At 43.0% G+C, this 22,620-nt stretch overlaps 1 protein-coding gene across 2 annotated transcripts; it reads right to left on the bottom strand.

The window, feature by feature from the left end:
- Positions 1-654: 654 nt before the first annotated feature.
- Positions 655-22,398, bottom strand: ankrd52a (ankyrin repeat domain 52a). Of its 2 annotated transcripts, XR_015854159.1 has the most exons (29): positions 22,183-22,398; positions 21,446-21,529; positions 21,274-21,352; positions 19,943-20,013; positions 19,546-19,746; positions 19,390-19,477; positions 18,645-18,787; positions 18,353-18,565; positions 18,042-18,120; positions 17,571-17,685; positions 17,328-17,410; positions 17,132-17,249; positions 15,961-16,029; positions 15,707-15,847; positions 15,575-15,637; positions 15,367-15,478; positions 15,126-15,197; positions 14,831-15,032; positions 14,254-14,341; positions 14,041-14,158; positions 13,269-13,491; positions 13,102-13,189; positions 12,507-12,590; positions 12,247-12,392; positions 11,877-11,959; positions 11,515-11,597; positions 11,303-11,394; positions 10,415-10,802; positions 655-9,557 (listed from the first exon to the last, which is right to left on the bottom strand). XR_015854159.1 is itself a non-coding variant. In XM_088360682.1 (28 exons), exons 1-28 carry the CDS (start codon positions 22,207-22,209, stop codon positions 10,531-10,533), a joined length of 3,237 nt encoding a protein of 1,078 aa, XP_088216808.1. In that variant the 5' UTR covers positions 22,210-22,398; the 3' UTR covers positions 655-10,530. The 2 variants fall into 2 exon arrangements, 1 of the variants encoding a protein (XP_088216808.1); XM_088360682.1 differs by having other exon boundaries at positions 655-10,802.
- Positions 22,399-22,620: the final 222 nt, after the last annotated feature.

The raw sequence follows: 22,620 nt of genomic DNA, 5'->3' as shown, positions 1-22,620 counted from the left end.
TTCTTTTGAGATTTTCTTCAACATTTGGAGTGTCTGTGGGAGCCGTTGTCCATTACTGACATCAGAAGTTGGACCTGAGGAGTCCATTCTTGTTCTTCCGCAGCAAACTCATCCCAGCAGGCCTTATACAACCTTCAAAAAAGAGGCACTCTCCAACTAGTTCTCATGATGCTGAAATCATCCATTGCAACAAAACCTTATTAGTTAATTCAAAGCAGACACGCTGATGATAGTGTTGGCCACATCCAGACTGGTCCTGTCAGAAAGAAGTGTGTGATTTGTCACTCTTCGGAACACCATATTGATTGCCTGAGGAGTTTGGGAACAGTTGATGAGTCAGCAGAACGTCTGAGACTAAAATATTGCTTAGTTGTTTGTTTGGTTGTTGATTTTTTTTTTTTTTTTAATCAGAAAACACCATCAAATAACAGCGATTAGTCAAAGAGTGATCAGGATTTATGATTTGTAAGACACTTTTATGATATTTTCTGTTATCTGTTATTTTGTTTTTGAAAAGCACTTTAAGGTGCATTGAAAGACATGTTCATCAAATCTGGAAGCTTCTAGTGTGAGTGAAGCAATTCAGTCTTTGTCATCATGTATGTTTGCAGTGCCATACGTGTAAAGCAAAAGTCAAGAAGACAGCACAGCGAGTAAATATTTAGCAATAGCACTTTATTCAACACAAACAACCCTAAGCCACAATACTGAATGACAAGACCAATTGGCTGCAGCAAACATTTTATAAAATAGATTCATAGGTTTGAATGTCACTAAATTGTTTTTTTTTTCTTTTAATGTCAGAAAGACAAATGCAGGTTTTTCCAAAACAGTGAATGATAATTGACATATTTACCATTTTTTTTGTAACAAATCATCATTCACATGTTCACACAAAGGAATAACAAGGCAAAGTGCTTTCAGGATTGCATTGTCGAATAAACTCAAGAGAACAAATATGAACTGGTTGAGGTGAGGCAGCGGGCTGGATGAGGGTGTGTGTGTGTGTGTGTGGGGGGGGGGGGGGTCAGTCCTGTCCTACAACGGTAGCAGATGCATTAGGCTGGAAGGGCAGGATCTGAACCTCATCCTGTCCCCCTTGCCGTCAAAGTGAACGTAGGGGTTGTCGCAACTGGGCGGAGACAAGACACCTACCGAGCACAATATGGTTTCTGTAAAAACACAGAGTGGATGGATGGATTCTAAAGGCGGACGGCACAGCGGGCGCTCAAAGTCTCGCCTCTGACGCCGAATCAGGAGTCCACCCTTCCACTGTCCTTGTGACAACCTGCGATATTGTCACGCTCACGGGTAATCAATACTGTTCCAGAATGAAGTTACAGTTACAGCCAGAGGCAATAATGGGATTCCAAGGGGGAACTAAAAGCCAATATGTGGTTACTGGTTTTCTACAAGATGACTCCGCTGTGCGCCACTTCAATGTTAAAGGGGGACTATCATCATAATCTGCATCATAACATTGTCTGGCTTCACATTCCAGTGGTGTATAGTCGTATAAATGCTTCTCATAGTTCTCCCAGACACACAATCGAGCACACTATTCATCGACACTACCACTGCTTAGGATAAAGTCAGTTTGTATTCCCATATTGGCGAGCACTTCTAGTTGGAACAAGGTGGAGAGACAAACCATACTCAAAGCTGCAAAAACAAGGAGGTAGGAGAAATGCTACGGAGAACAGCAAGTGTTGCAAACACCAAGGTTCACTTCACCAACTGGGCGAGTCGACCTGGAGAACGGCAGCTCATCTCGAAGAGTCGGTTCGGCTGTTAAGTTGGAAAAACGGTCGTTTGCAGTCAGCTGCACTCTAAGTACAGGCGAGTTAAATTGATCTAATGTGCTGCTTGACCACTTGAAGGGAACAAACAATGTGCTCGCAACTACTTCCTCTTGAAATTATATCTTTGCTACCCAATGAAAAGCATGGATTTGGCTTTTTTTGTATTCATGAAGAAACGCAACCAAATTGTTATGATTTGAATAAAAATAATATTTATGCCAATTTAAATCAGAAAAACAATTTGCTCGCAGATATCCCGGAAGATGACATCATCTTTTCTAATGCTGTTACATTCGATATGTTTGCTGAGAATTGCAGTGAGTTCTGTTCTGTGTACCTTTGACCAGTGTCTGAATTTGTCCAGTTAAAAAATGAAAAAAAACATTATGTTGGGTGGTGGAGAAATCATTGAAAAAAAAAAAACAAAACCAAAAAAGACTCGATGAAATTTGCGGTTCAACGAAATTCCGGCAGTGTGAGACTCGATGCGATGAGCTGCTGTGCCAAGTCCCTCAGCCTTCAAAAAATACAAACTATCTTTAAGAGTCTCTCCCAGTTTGTAATTGTCAAAGTCCAACGCATTGGTTGGTCCTGTTGTCATTACAGGTCTTGCTGCTGGTGATGGCATTGACTCCTTTAGCGCACAGTAGAACAAGTAGATTTGCAGATTTTGTAAATGAGGTAATCAGGCTAACTAGGGAACCCTGTCATTGACGCAGGCACACAAGCACATCCACGAGCGAGCCCACTTCATTCACCCGTAAAGTAAAACAACAAAAACAAAACTTAAAAGCAAGTCTATTCAGGTGGACAGGACCAAGGAAATGGAGTCAACTTTGGAATGTTGGGCTTTTCTTTTTGTGTTCAATGTGAAGGTGCACTGTGAAATTCGCTGATTGTAACTCATCACATGCCCTGATTCAGAGTCCTTCCACTCCTTGATAAGGGCTCACTTGTCTGTCCTCAGTTAAGCCACTCCAAGTAAAAACAGGCAACCGATTTTCTACCGGCTTCTTTTTCGACATAAGGCTGCCTCAGCCTGCATCAAGTCCAGTTGTGAGGATTGTTAATAGCTCGTGAGCATCAATGAGGTGGGGACATCTACAGTGACTAAACAAAAGCAATAAACCAAACAAAGACGGACGATCACTCCTAAAATGTCACAGGACATGCAAGTATACATCCTTTCCTACAGTAGGCTATTCCTCGAAACACATTCAAAGGGGGGCTCCTAAGGGACAACTTCTCCATTATGGCTCTGTTTTAGAGGAATCAGAACACGGTGAGGCAACTTCCATCACGCAGTAAAAAGGTGCGCCGTTGAAAACACAAATTAAAGAAAAAACAGAAGAATAAAACCAAAAATCCTTAGCCTTTTTTTTCCCTACCAGGCTGGATTTACACTACGTGATTCAAGCGGCAAATTCATATCTGTAGCCGAATTATCTGACCTAACCCAAAACTGTGCTAACATTTACTTGAAAGGCAAATGCCTGTGCAGTAGTGAACACATCCAGAAATTCAGGGAAAGGAAAGTTATTATTTTCCTTTGAGACAAGAAAAAGAAAAGTAAATAACATTAAAGCAGCCCATGTCATTAAGTTTGGTCTGTTCCAAAACATATGCCACATTTCACTATTTACATGCTAAATGCACTCATGTGCTTTCATTGTTTTGATTTGCCACAGTTGTGTCAATTGGCAGTTTGAGGTCACCCAACTCACATAAACAGGGGACCTGTGATCTGATCGAATTATTGGCAGGTATCTCATTTATATCCCAACATTATTTTGATTTAAGATAGATTGATTTGTGGTACCAATTGTTGATTAAACACAATGGAAAGCATTTGCGCAAAAAGCAAATTGCAGCAGTTGTCTGCAAACAGAGGTGTGGTTAATTCACTCCCAACTAGTTTGTGGTTTGTACAAGATGATCAACATCAGCTATGCACAAAAAAAAAAAAAAAAAATTGTGTCACACGCACTATGTAGTGTAAATTCAGCCTAAATTTTCATTGTCACTTCAACAATGAATGTAAGCTAAGTTCTCCTTCTTCATTTCCCCCAAAAGACATTGCTCCTCTGCTGGTGAAAACAAACGGCACTTTTGAGGGGAATGTTTCTCATTAAAAAAAAACAAAAAACAGGACAATCAACTCCAGGTAACAAAAGTATGGAAACACGTACAGTAGGCTATACAGTAGATAGAAATCTCAGGAGTCGGACTGTACAAGCTTTAGGCTACACGCTGAAAAGGGAGGAACACGCAAGAATTTTTAATGCTCAACATTAACACAAATATAAGGCATTTTCAATACTCCTTTTATCCGCATATATCACAGACAGCAGGACTAAATTTTTTTTCCTTTAGTTTTTTTTTTTTTTGGAGAAATGTTTCATTCAAGGAGGAGGATGCATATACATCTACACATGCGAAGGAACTTGTCTACCAGCTAGAAACCAGAAGTGGAGGAATAAAAGATTCTAAAGTACAACAGTGTCCTCCATGAGAACATACACACGCTCACGCACACACACGCACCTACTAATTCTGTCTACCAGCCAACTTGTACACGGCGCTTCCACCAAGCGGGTGGCTCGTCAAAGCTGGATCACAGTTTTAAGAACGAAATAGCGCACACACACGTACACTCCTGCAATCAAACGCCATCGCTCGGAACACAAATGAGAAAATCCTTTATTTGCTACAGCTGAGTGAATTTTGGTGTTCAACTTAAAAGCATATTAAATAATCCACGGAGGAAGCAACGGTAAACAAAAGGTTATTGCACTTTTATCTTTTGTCTATTTCCAAAGGAGGTCAGTTTAAGAAGATTCATGCCTCGGTTAAGACGACACGTTACGCCACTTCTAGAGTACGATTCACACGGTTATTAACACTGCACACTGGCTACTACGGCAACCCTACTTGTACTCGGTCTAGTCTAAATGACACACAACTCAACAATCAGTTGGCAAACACAACAAATGATGTGGTTCCGCACATCTTCAATGGATAGCGAAGAGCTGAGAACACTCTGAAGAAGCTCAGAGAATCCACACGGTTGTCTTTCTACAGTTTGTGTGACTTGACAGTCAAGGTTGGGATGCACCGATTTATCGGGCGGCCGCCAGACTTCTCACCGTCATCGACCATCAGTGACACTGATGGGTGTGGGTGATGCTATCGCTTCATTTTGGAAGGCCGTTTTATCAAGACCTTGATCTTACAATAAATACAATTTTGTCTCGTCTCTTTTGCTACATCCCCGGTATCAAGGTGTTAAAGGCCGGTTATCACTGCATCCCATAGTCAAACCTCATCTGTACCGAAATATGTCCTTCAAACGAGATTTCGGGAGGGGCGAGCAGAACTTTGCGGTGCTGTCTTTGGATTTGTGCTTTCATACCGTTTGATCCCAATCCATTCACATGCTCGATGTGCCCGAAAAACTGTCTCAAATGTGCAACGCGGAGTGGCTAAAACTAAAACCAAGAGCAAAAGGTCAATGGTGGGGGGGGGGGACTTGGATGAGCCTCGGACTGCGGTCCGACATGCTGAGTGAAATATCATTTTCCACATTGTATAAGGCTTCCGGGAAATACAAATGGAAGACCGTACCTTTCGGTAGTAACAAATAAAAGGCACCGTGCCACCGCTGTGCTTGATAGTCCACACTGATAGGGCGGGTAAGGGAATGTAGGGTCGTGGCTAATGACCAAGAAAAATCGTTTGACTGGACAAGAGGTAAAATAAAGTAGCTACCTTCCAACAGTTAGACAGTGTCCCGCCACCCTCTATGATATGCAATGTTGACTGTCATGGGAAAAGACATTCTTGAGTTTTTATTCTTATCAAAAAAAAAAAAGGGTCCGGGAAGAAAGTGAGTTATAGTTAGCGTCGTCACACACAGGATGAGGTAAAACGGCAGGTCCAATAAAAAGTATGAGAAGGTGCGGCGGGGAGCGACTTGCTAAAGGTAGAAGAAAACGCAAGCGAGTGACAATTCCGTCAATATACATTTCCGATTTAGGCTGGTTTAAGAAGAATTGCACAACTCATGGCGAGATGGACTCTTTGCCTAGCTGCACTTCATTTATTATGATTATAATTAGTATCATATTTCCTTTCTGCATGAATAATGTGAGAAGCACCGCTTTGAACCCCCTGTGGCCATAACGGAGGAGCCTAAGTTGATTGTTTGCAAGTAAATTCTGACTCAATTCATTCACAGTGGAAAATATGGCATTATCCTTCTCTCGGGACAATCTCTGCACCATGGCAACCTTCAGCTATGTGCTACCGTGACAAATTTGTGTGCTTCTTGACACCCGAAGGCCAACATGCCATTTTAGCTGTCCCGTCCGTAACCACACACAGGCGGATGTGTCAATGTGTCAGGTATTGCCAGGGATCGGGAAAAAAAAATTTTTTTTTTTTTGTGTTTTGTTTTTTAATGCTTTTAAGGCAAACGGCTCAACAGAGGATCAAAGTTGAATCGAAATTTGCCGTTTTATGTTGTTATTTATCAGCAACGTTTCAAGTAAGAATCGCGACATCCATAGAGGTAAATCCATCCATCCATTATCTGAAAATACCATTTTTTCCTCCAAATTGTTATGACATCAACAAATTAGTTCTGACACATGCCCGCACACACACACTCATGCGCACACATACAGCTTGCCGAACAAGCACAAATGGGATTGCTTTGCCTATATCAAAACGAGGTTGTCCAATTACAAAACCCCACTGACAGAGTACTTGTATCCAAGTATTCAAATATCCCATGCAAATATTTATTTTGCTATATTCCTCCTAAATGGTACAAAGACATGCAAGTCCAAACATTATAATTATAATCCTTCTTATTAGGGAATAAGTTACTGACCAATGAGTTACATCTAAAGGCAAATAAAGGTTTCTATGGCACTAAATGGGTATTTGCTTAGGTGCATTTTTGTCAAATATAAGCAACCATATTCTGATGTAGACCTTTGTCTTGTTTTCTTTTATCCCGGTTGATAAGGCATTCTCAATGAAACGAATGTCAAATTGTCCCACATACACCTTGTTGGCCGCAATAAAAATCCCCGGAAACAACAATTAGCCGCCAAACGGCAAGGTAGATAACACACTCTCAAACAAGAGGTTTACAGCACATGCTACCAGGGGCATTTTCCACTACTTCAAGATCTCTTGCTTGAGGGGAAAAAAACCCGACCTGACATTCATTTCAGTCATGGCTCAGATTGAATGGTCAGACTGTAAACGGCCTGAATGAATGCATAAATCAATTGGTTCTGTAGTGGGCGGTTTCCCCATCCTCCTTACACAGGTTTTGGCAATAGTTGGAAATGAGTCAAAACCCGCATTTGTATTTGAAATCTAACCATTGGCATAAATGACTTAGCCTATGGGGATGGCAATGTTTGTGCTGCATTCAATCTCACACTATTGCTACAATTGAACCAACCACCTATTTTATCTATATCAGCATGCACAACACTTATTACTGACACACACAGACAAAGCATGTTTAAGAACACTACAGGTATGTCCCAAACGAAAAGCTTGTATAGTTGCAGGGAGGCAACGTCTCCGTTTACTGGTCACATTTGGACATCATTAGAGAGGAGGGGGGAAGGGGGGGGGGGAAAAAAAAAAAAAAAAGAAAATAGAAAAAAAATATCCCTGCCAGAACGGACAAGCACCTACAAATGGCCGGCGTATGTGTGTGGTGTTTCTAAGGATGTCGAGTCGGCACACTTTGCTCAAAGTGTCTCGGGCCAACTGATCAGGAAGGAAGGCGCAGCCACTCAGAGAATGCTCTGTTAGAGGACGCTTTCTCTCTCACACAAATTTCCACACACCGAAAAGAGATTGAAAAGCCAGTGGGCAGTGGGCAGAGCTCCGAGCGCTCGGAAACACCATTTGCTAATCAATGCAAAGCACTAAATCGACAACCAGCCGACCATTCCTGTAATTCAGCAGCAACACACATGCATGTAAACATAAGGACATACATTACATCTGCTCCATTTTGCACACTTAGAACCTGAATGTACGAAAGTGCGTGCTTGACTAATTAAGTGCTGTGGGATTAAGGTTAAAAAGGGAATCAAATTTCATGGAACATCCCATCCATGTAAACAAAAACCTAATACTAATCATCCTGCTGAATTCTAATTGGTTCATTAATTTTGCTTGCTGCTTCAAGCACAGATCCTGAGATCACAAACAACGTACCTTTTTAAAAACTCAAGAGAATAATGACAAATGAATTTCATCTCAGCAAACTAGCACCGGCTCCTCTGGACCGGAGTCTGTCAATTGTAAAATGATGTAAGGAAGGGAGAGAGGGAGGATTCGAACAACAGGTCTCGGTCCTCATCACCCATCTGGTCAACTAATGTGTGCAATTGTCCCACTTGACTAGCAGTGGCTACTGTGTAAAGTTATCACGGCCGGCAGACGAAGCAAGTAACGACAAAACCGAAATAAAATACGTTGCCAACAGCTGTAACGGTGCAATACAATCATCTTTAGTATGCATTTAGTATGTTTAGTACCAGAAATGGGATGACAAGAAAAAAACTAAAACAAAACAAAAAAAAAAAACAGCAAGAAGCTCGTATTTGGATTTCTGCTATTCCTGAACTCGGCACTGGGGATGGGCATAATTGTGTGGAATTGATTGCTGATTCAGCAACTCTTGAAGCAAATGAGGCTTAACGCCATGAGCTACTTGATGGAAAACAAGAGGCGCTGTTCATTCAGTCTCAACTAGCGATGACACTAGAACACGACACTAGCTTGCGGCAAGTTACGCGACGCACGGTCACGGGGTATCAGAACATGCAGAGAAATTCTCCCGTCTCGCTAGAATATATTTCAAAATGTATCGATTATTCCACCTTCATTTCTCCCCAGAGTCGATCGTAAAATTTAATTCAAATGCCATCCCTACTCGACAACACATATTGGCCGAAGCAAACATGATCTATTTTTTTCTTTTAAAATATATTGTCGTGGTTCGTGCTAACGAACGAGAAGAATACGAGATGCTCATAATACTTTTGCCACTGAATTCCAACTGAAATGACGAAAGGCATGGGTCGAAAAAGGCATTTGATGAGACGCCGTCAAAGGCAATCCAGTGCATTTGTGTTGACACAGACGGTTTAAAATGCCCAAAACACGCAGAGCCATTCGTTTAGTCTTCAGGTCATCTGTCACAGAGTAAGACCAAAAAGAAAACCAAACACATTCCAGGGAAACAAAAGCCCTTGTGACAGTGATTGTCTATTCAATAAAACAAACAAAAAGGCCAAAAGAAAAACTATTGCTCATAAGTTGCCAAATCATAATAATAATGATAATAATAATAATGGAGGCAGTAAAATAAGCTGAAAATATGCTTCAACTTGACGACTACCACGAGATAGAAGCTATTAAGACGAGTTCAAGAAAATCCTTCAACACTGATGACACGCACACACGCACGCACACGTGCACGAAAAGGCCTAAACGCCACACCAAACTATCGCTTAGGCCACGCTAACTCTGAAATCTTTGAACAAACACTGTTCAAAAGATGGGAACGAAATTGAAATGGCTTGTTCATTTATGTGCTCAGATATACGACGCTCTGATGAGGTGTTGTTGGCAGATATTACTTGTAAAGCCTTCATCTAGGAAATCAACAAGGCCTCGGTCACTTCACTACATCCTACAGTAGTTTTCCCCGACCTACAAAAACAAAAAGAACGTCAGCCCTACGGACCCTGGGCGAAGATGAAGCAGCTGCTAAACGAGTTGACGAGGTATATCAAGATCTATTGTCTCTCTCTGTACAGTACAGTTCATCTCAAATAAATAATTTTATAGCCATAGTAGTGTTGATCAACTTTGGTCATAACATATGCTTAGAAACATTCTAGCCTAACAAACACTTAGTTAGCATCTTGAAAATATCAGCATCGGCATTCGGGCCCAGATGCCGGCGTGGCGCTCCTTTGCAAGGAGGCGTGTTAAATGTATTCAGCAGCGTCACTTAATTTTTTTTCCACAATGCCAAAAAAGTTAGGAGTCGTTTAAAAGTACACCACAGAATCTTTGTGACCCTTTCAGATTGTACTGTCGTACATAAGCATTGCACTTTTCAGCTAATTAGATTTTTTTTTTCCCTTGTGTGGTTCCTTCATAAAAAAAAAAAATTAAAAAAATCAAGGCTAAGGTAGAATTTAAAAAAAAAAGGAAAAAAAAATATCTTCAAAAGAAACTCTGATCATTTTTGGGAAGGCTGAACGCTCCTCTACAAGGTCACCAAAGTGATATGATTTCACGCAACGATATGACGGTGAGACTTGTTCCAGTGCCGTTATGTAGCTGATGCTTTTAAAGGGTTCAAATGACTTCCGCATGGCCAGATTACGTTTGTTTGGACGTCACACTTGATCGGCGTGGCCTTGTAGAGCAACAAACCTCTATGGAGTAAGCACTACTCTGGGGTGGAGGAATGGGGATCTAATTGCATATTAGGTTTGACTGCACCTCAAGAGAAGATCAAAACATTCACGCACACACAAACATACATACATACATACACAGAATAGATATGTAGGCGGTGCTCTCCTGGTCCTCTTGGCCACGTTAAAGGGAGACACCCCCTGGTGGTAGATGACGGTGACAGCAGCATGACCGAGCCCGACGGCGTCACCCCTCACTCGGACAGACAGCCGTCCAGGCCCACCGGAGCGCCGTGGCGGTCTTTGACGTAGCCGTTGTGAAGGCCGTTGCTGGGCAGGGGGGCGCAGGCGGCCGTGATGCCGCAGTGCTTGAGCAAGTTGAGGCCTGGTGACGGGGAGACGCCAGGCGAGGAGCAGGAGCAAGAGGAAGGGTCAAGTTGTGGGAAAGGCTTCATGGTAGAGAGGATCAGAGCCAGGCAGTCAGCCACATCTTTGTTGGGCGCGCACGCCAGAGCAGGGGTGTGGCCTGGTGGATGAGGAAAAAAGTCACATGACAACACTGTCCAATAAAAACCCTACAAAGTAGGGATGGTCAGATATGCCCATTTCCCCCACCCAAAAATTTTAATAGCTCAATTCAGATTTTCACAAATTCTAATCGAGCCAAGAGATGTATTATCAATTCACTGATAAAACACCAATTGTGAATTGTAGCTTGGTAATGTGAAAATGACTGCGCTCATGTCAGTTTCTTAGCAGGAATTAAACTTAATAGTCGCATTATTTTTTTAATGAGTCCCCTGAGGGAGTGTGAAAAGTGGCAAAATACAGGAATCAAATCGCAAAGTTTGCAACAATGACTCTTTTTGTAACTGAGCTTCTCTGTTCACAGCCCTGTTGTCAGTGTATGCAGTGTCGATAAGCGCAGATGAAACATAAAATAATTGGTAAACTGCCAGCACAAGAAGGTTAACCAAGTGTCCTGGAACAGATAGCGTTCAAATTGAACATTGATGAGATGCTCACCTTCCTCATCCACAGCCAGGACAGTTGCTCCTCTGCTCAGCAGCGCCTGCACCACTGTGGCCAGGCCATTACGAGCGGCCAAATGCAGGGGCCTGGAAGAGATCAAATAAAAAAACGTAATCCTTTCCAATTTATTCTCAAAGAGCAAAACAAATGTGAACGATTACAAAGGGATTCTATTGGTCCCTAATAACAATAGCATTCATTCTCACATTTGCAGAGCACTGTTGGTAGCGTTCACAAGAGTGGGACTGTGGATCTCTCCCAGAATCAGCAGAGCGCACATTTCATGAGCCTGAGGGGGCAGCAAACAAAAAGTGCCAAAAAAATCATTACATTCTGAGAAACCATGATTATATGGCCTGAAATGACAAAAATATTTAGGCTTTTTTGTTTTAAATATTGACTGTGAATGTGAATGAGTATAGATTAAAATGAGGACTTGCATTCTTTGGTGGATTAAGACCTTTGATTGGCTATGATATGGAAGCTCTTTAGCAACACTCATATGTTCGCGTGGTCCTTGTTTGTACAAAATAAAAATATATATTCTAAGTAAAGAGTGAGTGTGTACCTTGTTGCAGGCCAGGTGCAGGGCAGTGTTCCTATTCTCATCCAGCAGTGTGAGGTCGGCCTTTGCTCGGTGAAGGAGGATGGCTAAACAAAAACAATGACAAGTTATGACTTAAAGTGAAAGTTAATGAGCAATCAAAAAAAAAAGAAAAAAAACCAGTAGGTTGGTGTGACTCTGAGTGTGTCTTTTTTTTTTATTATTATTAAATCTTCACTGAAAACCTTAACAGGAACACTAAAAATGATGATCAAATTCAACAGGGGATCAAATAATTGGGAGTAGTTTCCCTCGCTGTGACATTTAAGTCCGTAAAGCCTGCCGGACACATCAAGACCATTTTGGTTGGCATTAAATCCCTCAGCAGACTTACCCACGGTGCCACTGTGTCCCTTATCGGCAGCCACCATAAGAGCAGAACGTCCATTGCTATCCACCGCATTGATCTCAGTTCCATGGCGAAGCACCAGCTGGAGTCCTGCAACGTCCTCGGCAAAAGCAGCAGCATGCAGCGGGGTCCTGCGGGTGCACACAGCAATATGTGGCCTTTAATGTTGCTCATTCATGTTATATGACAATCTCAAGCAGGAAAAATAGGCCAAAAGCTAGGATCCATTGGTTGTGAGGTCTCACCTTCCTTTGGCATCTCTGGTGTTTATCATTTGGACCCCGGCACATTCAAGGAGCCGTTCTGCAGCACCGCTGTGGCCATTCATCCTGTTGACAAAGCGCATTGCTGTCAAGTGTTCATCTAAATTGATGCGTTTTTTTGTTTCTGGAGTTACAGTTGGTGGAAAACAGAATGTGAACCCTGGGGATTTTCTCAAAATCTCTGCTTAAATAGATTACCACACAAGTTTTTTTTTTTTTTTTATAGAGCTTAACGCAACATTCAAGGACAGGCCTCCTTTGGCAATAATAACCTAAACCTAACAAATGTTCCCTGTAGATGCAAATCAGATGTGCAAAACTATCAGGCGGATTTAGAACCATTCCTCTTTACAAAAATCTTCACAGATTCTTAGGCTGTCTAGTGTAAATAGCTCCCTTGAGGGCATGCCACAGCATGTCAATCGGGTTGAAATCAGGACGTAACGTAACGCTCAGTCAGAGCACATTTTTCTTCATTCTTCATCCAACTGCTCGTTAACAAACGTTAAGCATGCAGCAACTTTTTTTCAGCAACACTAAAACCGACCGCTTTTCACACAGACAAGTGAATACTCACAGAGCACAGTGCAGTGGAGTGAAAGGGTTTCCCTCTCCATGGATAAATGTTTTGAATTCAAGTAAAACCTCCAAACAGTCTTCATGCCCTAAAAATTGGGACATAAAAAATGATGTAATACAATATTGAATTGTGGTCGATTAATGTCAAGTGGCTTGAAGTCAAACCTTTGTACGCAGCCCAGTGCAGCGGGGTGTATTGTTTGTTGTCCAGCAGTTTGTCTTGCGGCTCCATAGCTGCTGTAGCAGCTTGCACCAGATTGGCCAAGATCTCGGCGTGGCCCCTGGAGGCGGCGTAGTGCAGCGGCGTCCGACCCAGGGAGTCCCGACACAGCGCTGAGGCTTTGTGCTCCAGCAGTGCTGCTACACACTCATTGTGGCCCAGCAACGCCTAAAACACACACACCATCCCCAAGGGTTAGGCCTTCAACCAAAACCAATTGGGTACAGTGGCACCAATAAAGTCCAATAGCCATGAGGTCAATTTTGATCCAAAAGCGATCATTGAGCCTTGTTTCGAGGTGCCACAAATTCTGTGCTCTAGTATCTCTTATCTATCAATGAAAAAGCAGATAGTCCTGGCCACACTGGCAAAATTGCACCAGTTGTTTGCAGACGACTTCACAAAGAACAACCAATTCTGCTCCCGTCTCAATCGACAGCAAAATAAAGCTGTATTTGCTCAAGTATGCTTTATGACTTTAGTTCTGACGTAGATGTTCCATTGGCAAGTGCCAGCTTTCAATGAATATACTATATGACAAATAAGTATCTAAAACAAAGAACATTTGGTAATTTGGTATCTGCAGAACTAATCATTCACTATGTGAGGCTTTGATTTAAAAATATGCACATGTAACACTTCAGCAAAATGAATTTACAGTAAATACACAATTTTAGTGAGTCCAAGAGAAAACAAAAAGTTGGTACTTATAGTTACCCCTCTGTGCAATGCTGTGCTGCCTCTCTTATCCTTGGCATCTGGCGCTGCCTCCTTCGCCAACAGGAAGCGAACGCAGTCAGTGTAACCCCCGAGAACGGCGAGCATGAGAGGAGTCCTGCAGTGCACCACGAGTAAAGCAAAGGGAGGATGGTTCATTGAGGACAAGGAAGCGTGACGCTTTTATTAGGAAGGACTCACAGAAGCACTTACTGGCCAAACTTGTCCGCAACGTTGGTGAGGTCACCCTCCTCCCCACATTCGATCATCTTGTGCAGGCAATCGGAATGACCATGCGCAGCTGGAGAGATACAAACATCAAATTTTACAAACAAGAGCTCAAAAGCAATGGCTAACACAGCACCTGGCAAAAAAATATGGAATCACAAAGAAGGCAATTTAAAATTTGGGAGAGAAAAAAGGACAAATGTTAATCAAAATAATTTGTGGATCGAAGTAAGCAGCAGACTCCACATAGTATATTCATCTATTACAGGAAGTGGCTAATTTTTCACTTGTTGAGTGAAAATGACAGAGGCATCACAGTTGTTCAGCCAATTATGGCTCACTGGTTTTAAACGTTTGGTGATCTCATTTTCATTTTCAGCCAACAGCAAACAGCCAAATATTTGCCATAGAGATGGAAATAAAAAAAAGTGTTGGCTTTTTTGCTGCTTTTAATTCATATTTCACAAGGACTATATTACGGAGGCTGTTTATGTCCAACAGTGACAATCTGGCTGACATTCTGAGAGACTGATATGCAATATAACGCAGCGAACTCTCATACCTGCAACATGAATCGGGGTCCAAATGAGGCGGTTGTCGTTAAGGAGACATGAGGCTCCCTGGGCCAAGAGCACCTCCACGCAGTGGGCGTAGCCTTTCTGGGCAGCCAGGTAGAGCACAGAGCGCCCAGCAGCATCTTGCATATCCACATAGGCAGCCGTCTCAGTCAGCACACGCAGCGCCTGCCAATGACCCCTGTCAGCCTACACATGAGGGAGGGACAAGGAAAGGGCCTTTTTTTTATTCTAGTTCAGACGCCATGAGCCCAAGTGGGGGGAATGTTGAAAAATACTCACAGCGAGATGCAGGGGACTGACGGGAATACTGCTTTCTATGTCTCCAAGTGCATTAAAGGACATCTCCAGGAGCTAAAACAGACATAGACATATACTGTATGAACTCAAAATTCAAAAACAATAGTAGAGATTCTAATTGACCTTTAAGTCATTTGGATTTTTTGAACTGAATTTTTTTCCTCCCAAATGTTGGTCCAATTTGATGCAGCTCTTTTGACACGTAAGAAAAAGGTGCACTTACCAGCTCCAGGTTCTGTGTGTTGCCATGATAAGCTGCATAGTGAACAGCGCTGTAACCCTTAGCGTTGACCATCGAGGGATCGGCGCCATTATCCAGAAGATGCTCCAAGCAACTGTTTGTACGGAGGAAAGACACACGGATCCTTCAGTCATGGTGTGACTGACAAAAGGCCAATGTAGTGGAGCAGAAATAAGTAGTAAAAACTCACAAGTATGACTCCTTCACCTCTTCTTCATCATGCTGATGGTTCCCATAAAAATGTCCATCACCTCTGAAGAGAACAATTTGACAAATATTTGTTTCTTAAGTTCTTTGCTGTCACCTCTCCCTGGTTTCTCACCTGCTGAAGGCTTGCGAGGCTGCAGAGTAGTGCAGGGGGGTGCAGCCCGTTTGGTCAGGCTCGTTGATCTCGGCACCAGCGCTCACCAGGGTCACGGTGCACTGGTACCTTCCATTAGCAGCCGCATAGTGTAATGGTGTCCTGGTAGTGAGAAAGCAAAAAATGGGTCATGTAGTCCTATTTGACAGATACAGGACAACACAGTTGAATAGGAATATTGTCAACATCTAACTGAGTTCAGTGCAAATGCTCACCTTCCCATTAAGTCCCTCCTGTTCAAGTCTGTGCCACTACTTAAGAGCAAATTCAAACATTCAACATTTCTGCAAAGAAACACAACAATGGATAACAAGTTAGTTTGCTTTCACACAAAAAAAGGGGGGGGGGCCTGGAATAACAAACATGGGCAGACGTGGGGAAAACATTAATCCAGTTGATGACAGATTGAAGTCCAATTCACGTTTGGCACTAAAAATAGTGGCAGTGAAGAATGACGTGAATATCACCACATCCTCAGTCTCCGGTCATTACTTCAAGCTGTTCATTCATAATTGTTCATTCCAAGTATTTTCAACAATGCATCACTTTTATTACCAGTAGCGAAGTAGTGAGCTCACTAGCTTAATGGTAACATAATAGAAAACACTATGGACAGGCAAGACAGAATTAGCATCATCACTACTGTGATTTAAAACCAGTAAGCAATTGTTGTAAAACATACAAATAAAACATACACCAATACTAAGAGGCATAGAGTCTCAGCTCTGTGGAAAAAAAACTTCTGGACATTTTACTTCCTGACATCAGTATGGGACTTTTATGTGAACCGTTTTTTTTTTTTGTTTTTTTAATCAAGTGCAGCTTAGCAGTATTTACCGATCAATGTACTGCAGTTAAGTTTGCATAAAAAGCGTAACCTTTTGAAGTTACAATTTTATGGGTCAATAAAAATTCCACGTATTCAGAAAGGTTGTAAATGCATTGTCACAGGTCGTAAAGGATGGCAGAGGTCAGACCATCTGTTTCATGGCAGGATGTGTTTGTTTGCAGGGGCGCAGATCAAAGAAGGTGAACTATTTGCACCTCATGCATACAAAATGTGATAACGCCACCAGGGGGCTTGCTCATCCACCCATCTCATGAAGACAGTAAAATCAACATAAAAGAAGAGAAAAATAAGATCTGCAGCCTTCTCCAGGAGCTGAACCTGCTGTTAGACTCCACTTTTGTGATCATTAGTTTTGAGCTCTTGCTAAATCTTGGTTATAATAATAGAACTGTGATGTAATAATTAATAAATCAAAGACAGTGAATATGATATTTCAGCATGTGGCAAATTCATTATGAGACCACATGGGAGCACACGTTGGCCCTTTTGCTTTGAATAAGTGACCGTTTATTTATGTGCCAACAACACTTTCTTACCCTCCAGAGGCAGCAGCGTGTAGACAGGTCCTCCCAAAGTTGTCAGGGGTGTTAATGTCAAACCCTGCCGACAGCACGTGCTCCTTACTCATGGAGGAGACGATGCTGTACAGCTGACCTGTGCAGAAGGACGGGTTCGTGAGTCAATTCCAAACACACGCCACCCTCGTGGCATGCGATATTTTCCATCACAAACCTGAGGAGAGTAACTTGCGACAACAGTCTGAAAACCCGTAAAGCACAGCTAAGTGCAAGGGGAACATTCCATGGATCCCACGTCTGAAAAAGCACACAAGGACAGAAAAAACAGAACAACTTTTAAACACAATTCTCTAACTGTTCTCTAACAATCTCTTATCGTTTGACTAAATTAAGTCACTGAACTAGTTCACAGCATTGGACAGCTACTTCATGTTTTATGTGATGGTGTCGTTGCTACCTGGCCGTGTCTGCTCCGTTGGTCATTAGAGTGCTGATCAGCAGTTCATGGCCGAACTTAGCAGCGACATGGAGAGGAGTATTGCCATATCTATCCACACAATCGATTTCGCCACCTGAAATGACAAAAGGAGTTGCACGCCAATTTGGTTGAGGAACCCATGACACAGTGTGCACAATAAGGGGGTTACCCCGTTACTTTAGTAATCATTGCTTTCAATAAGAAGTGTATTTTTATACATACACAAGATGTGAATCTTTGACAGTAAACAATTTAGTGCTGACTCAAATGAAGACTTTTCTGCCTTTGCATGATTGATATTTGGTGTCCTATTCATGTTTTACGCAAACCGTACCTCAAAAATGATTGTTTTGTTTGTTACAGATAGAAAAAAATACAGGACCAATTTTTTGATGTGCGTGAGAACTGTCTTCTCTCTGTTCCCCAAATGAATGGCAGAGTGGTAGTTACCGTTCTGGATGAGGATCTGAGAGCGTGTGAAGCGTCCATGAATGGCTGCCATGTGCAGGGGGCTCTTCCCTTCTTTGCTCTGTTGTAGAGAACAACGGCATGTTGAGTTCAGAAATCAATCTCAATTCATGAGCTGCTGGGAATGAGCCAGGAAAAAAAAGGCACCCTGTTGAAGAATCTTCCCGAAAGAATCGTTATTATTTATCTCTTTTGTGTTTTGACAGAAGGTCAGAAACCTTTCATTAAGACTGGTAGTAACAGTGTTATATAGTGGAACGTTGCATAATGTGTCTCAAACAACACTAACTTACTTGCTGGTTGACATCTGCCCCGTTGTTGACCAGCAACTCCAGACAGAGGGCGCCGTTGGTGGAGACAGCAGCCAGGTGCAGCGGCGTGTAGCCACACCTGTTGGGCTGGTTGACGTTGGCCCCGTGGTTGACCAGCTCGGTGGCCACGGCCTCCTGTCCCATGTAGCACGCCATGTGGAGCGCCGTGTTTCCGAATCCGTTGGGCTCGTCAATCTGACAAGGAAGGAAATTTTCAAAATTTAAAGAGTCAAATTGATATGAACGTACGCACACGGGAACCACAGTCTCTTACCTCTGTCCCCATCCTCAGCAGGTATTTTACAATTTCGATGTGGCCACTCGCGGCTGCAGCATGGAGCGGCGTGTAGCCCTGCTTGTCCTTGCTGCTCTTGTCAGCGCCACGTGACACCAGCAGCTTCACAACCTCCGCATGGCCTGCACCACGTCACATGAATGTCAAGAGCAATCAGTGAAGCGAGGCACACAACTATTGATAATCTGGCCTGCTATTCCACTCAAAGTCCAACCATCATTTGCCAGCAATTAAAAAAATGTCTTTAAAAGTTAGTCGAGACTCTCCCAAATCGGCTCAGAAAACCGTTGTAAATGTTAATTACTGACTATCACAAATCCTTGTGTGTAGTCAATAGTTCGGCTGATCCGATCATTACGTGACAGCCAGTTAGGAAGCTCGTTTAAGCTTTGGGCTGTTGCCAGACATTAAATGAGTGTAAAAATAAGTCAGGAACGGCAATCAAGTGAGCAGATAACAGTTAGCCTAGCTTCTTCTACTACTAAGTTAGAGGTGCATAGAGGAAAGAAATTCGGTGTTAGAAGGAATAAGGGGGGCACTTTTCCGTTGTGAAAAATGTTTTTTTTTTTGTAGGTTCACTATTGATCGAGGCAAAATTCCTACAGGGAAAACCCCTTGTTTTGTTTTCTGTACAGTGAAAGACTGACGATGCCTGACAAACAAATGAAACACAGGCGACTTGGCTCACAGTATCAGCACAAAATTTAAGATGGTTGTAAGTTACCCAAGTAAGCAGCGGAGTGGATGGGCTGTCGCTCCTTCTTATCAATGGCACTCAGGTTGGCTCCCTTATTCAGCAGCAGCTTCACCATCTAGCAGAGATTCCCCGGTCATTTCTCGGAGCATTGCTTGTGACGAGCTCTCAGAATGCGCGCCTCACCTCCTGAAAGCCGCTCTGAGCGGCATGATGCAGTGCAGTTCTGCCGGTGCGATCCGCCATGTTCAGGTTGGTCAGCTGGCCCAGCAAGGCCTCAGCGCAGCGCGTGGCCCGGTTGGCGGCCGCCACATGCAGCGCCGTCTGCCATAACTTGTCTCGGGCATTGGCCTCTGCACCGCGCCTCAGCAGCAAACCCACGGCCCTCTGTAGACACCAAAGGAACTCTGTGCTGTATTTCCGCGAATTGACAGTTTTCCTTGTCTATTTCCTCCTACCTGAACGTGCAGCATTTAGCGAGTGTTCTTGCTGCCATTATTATTAGAGTACCATAATGCAGCTATTGTATTCATTGCACATTTGTAATACACATATTGAAAGCAAAATGAAGCTTGTTGCTTACTTCATTCCTGGAAGCCGCAGCCCTGTGCAAGGGGGTGAGCCATATATGATCTTTAGCGTTCACATTGGCACCTGAGAAGACAAAGATCAATTATATTGAGGCTAAACAATGATTCAATATTCAAACGTTACTTCAAACACGGTTGCACAATTTAAAAAATAAATAAATTCTGATGGCCACAGACTCTGGGGAAGATTTTATTCACTGTGGCTACACTGTTTGCATGTTGTCCTGATGCTTGGTTGGGTATTTCCTCTCGTACGCCAAAAACATGCCATGTTAGGTTTGTTGAAGACTTTGTGAATGGATGTTTGTTGACATGTAAAACCTCAAAGATACACTACAATTTTTCAGATAAGTCCCTTTTTTCTTACTGATTTGGCTGGTTCTGCAACTTACACTCGTTGGTAGACTCCAAGTACATTCAAGGACCAGAGACAAAGCAGGATATCTCAAAACTACATTCAAAAAAATTCAATGCACCAAACTGCAACGACTAGCACTTAAGCAGAATGCAGAGGGTACGTGAAAGCATTTAGTAATTTATTTGATGCACCAAAATCAGAACAGCCGCTTGTCAACTCAACTTCCAGGGAAAGCTCTTATGAGAAACTGGCCATGGGTTTAGTCTGGAGGGGCGGTAAGGGGCTAGCCCCCGGTCGTTTTCGTAGATCGGGCGGGGCTGCAGTTCAGAGAGAAGGAATGAACAGAAATTCTCAGAGATGAGTGGTGTTTTTGGTTTAGCATTTGAAACTGCCTCAAGGCTAAAGCTGATTTCGCATGAGATGGCTCTTTTAATTTGCTTGCACCCAAAATCCCTATTCGCTCATTATGCTGACTTTATCTGCATTACATTCGTCACAATAACACACCAGAAGTATTTGCCAACTGCTATAAAACAGTAGAATAAATAAGAGGTAGAAATAGGAGGCATGGACTATCGCTGGTGACAATCAAGCACCAAAAGTAGATGCCAACCACCAAAGTAGAAGAAGAAATGGTAGAAGAATAAAAGCTCATTGACAAAAACGTCATGGCAATGAGTGTGTGATGCATCTGCTGTGGCTGCTAGTATGCAGTGTCCCCTGCAAAAGGGATTTATGATTTACCGTAGCAAAAGGTGTAACAACTGATGAGCATTCTACCTTCGAGATTCTAGTTACAGTAAATTCGAAAATCCACTCTGACGCCCACACACCAGAGCAAACTAAATATATGTGGTCACTAAGTGGATTTTCACCCATGGCGGGGAGGTTTCAAACATATTCCCCTCCCTATACTATATAGGGGATTGACTGTATTAATGAAGTACAACAAGGCAAGCATCTGACCTGATTCAATGAGGAGGTCCATGATATGAACATCACCCATGCATGCAGCAGCATGAAGAGGCGTACGCCGCTCTTGGTCCTGTTCAATTCGAGACAGGAAAAAAAACCAAGTTCAATACCCTTTGTGAGAATCATGTGTTGAATGACAATATCTGCAGCTGTTCACACATACCAGTGCATTGACATCCTCCTTTTTGTGCAATAATAGTTGGACTTCTTCAGCATTACGATTGAAGATGGCCTGGACCAGAGGAGGCTGAAACAGAAAACGCAACACATTTACTGGGATGAAGGTGGGGCGGGATGGTTAAGGTTACCTTCAGCCCTATTTGCATGACATCATTTAGTCTTATTTACAGTAGATCTTATCTGATTCATTTACTAGTCTATATTCTTGAGATACACATTTGGAGTTACACCCCAAGTTCGCTGTATCTGCACCATACGATTTTCTATCGAATCGCTAACGGTGCATTGAACCGCTTCCCATCCAACACGGATAATTCGATTGTCGATGCATTAATTTGCCTTTGCTTTGTATGCGCCATTAAATTCTAAGCGAACCTTCATAAGGTATCGCAGCTAATTAGGATGGAAGCGAATCCCAGCAAATAGACGAATCCCCCATAGAGGCCTACACTACAGTCCGCCTGAGCTTTTTGCTCGGCAAGTCGAGCGGATTCTGTTAGCCGTGAGCTAATGAGCAGGAACGCAAACATTACGGCAGGAATTAACAAACACAGATAATAAAAATGATTTATCGCCATGATGCGTATAATCCCACCATCAACCTAAATGAAAGGTTGGGACGTTTGTACACAGGATTACAAATAAATCGGTCTATTGGGTGAGCGCCGTGATGCGCAGATGAGCTTCTCAGCAAATAGACGGCGCCCCTCGTCGGCGTACCTGGTCTGCAATGTTTAGTACTCCCATCTCCCAAACTCAGCCGGGACGGAGCTCCTTCATGGGGCTGAAACTTGGAGGTATATTGCAGCGTGCTGCTGTTTCCACCCCTTAAACAACATCCATCGCACGCAGGAGAACACGAACGCGACTCCCTCCCGACCTGATACTGTTGTTGTCTGCATCTGATGTCGGCTTGGACGATGCTGCTTGCCAGCCACTGCGCAGCTTCGCACTGGTCCGCCTACAGGCTCGGCGGGCGCTTGACACTTCGGTTGGTCAAATGGCGACATCGTGTGGCCAAAGCATGTACAGTAGAGGCCGGGTGACAGGCAGCTGCAGATCGTCTCAGAAGGCCGGAGCAGGAGCGGATGGATGCGTTCGGATTTTTCGTGATTTTCCTGCAATTTTCATCTTATTTGTGAGTCATGAACCTCCCCG

The sequence above is a fragment of the Syngnathus floridae genome, chromosome 2 (assembly GCF_059516105.1).
Source record: "Syngnathus floridae isolate MCC-2025c chromosome 2, RoL_Sflo_1.0, whole genome shotgun sequence".
Lineage (NCBI taxonomy): Eukaryota > Metazoa > Chordata > Actinopteri > Syngnathiformes > Syngnathidae > Syngnathus > Syngnathus floridae.
The sequence above is the reverse complement of the archived record's forward strand: the minus strand, read 5'-3'. Positions and strand labels throughout refer to the sequence as shown.

Coding starts and splice junctions, on each gene's coding strand:
- ankrd52a (XM_088360682.1), bottom strand. CDS start 22,209: ATGGGAGTACTAAACATTGCAGACCAG. Junction 17,411..17,570: donor AACGGAGCAGACACGGCCAG/GTAGCAACGACA, acceptor GTGCTTTTTCAG/ACGTGGGATCCATGGAATGT. Junction 15,198..15,366: donor ACACACAGAACCTGGAGCTG/GTAAGTGCACCT, acceptor TGTCTGTTTTAG/CTCCTGGAGATGTCCTTTAA.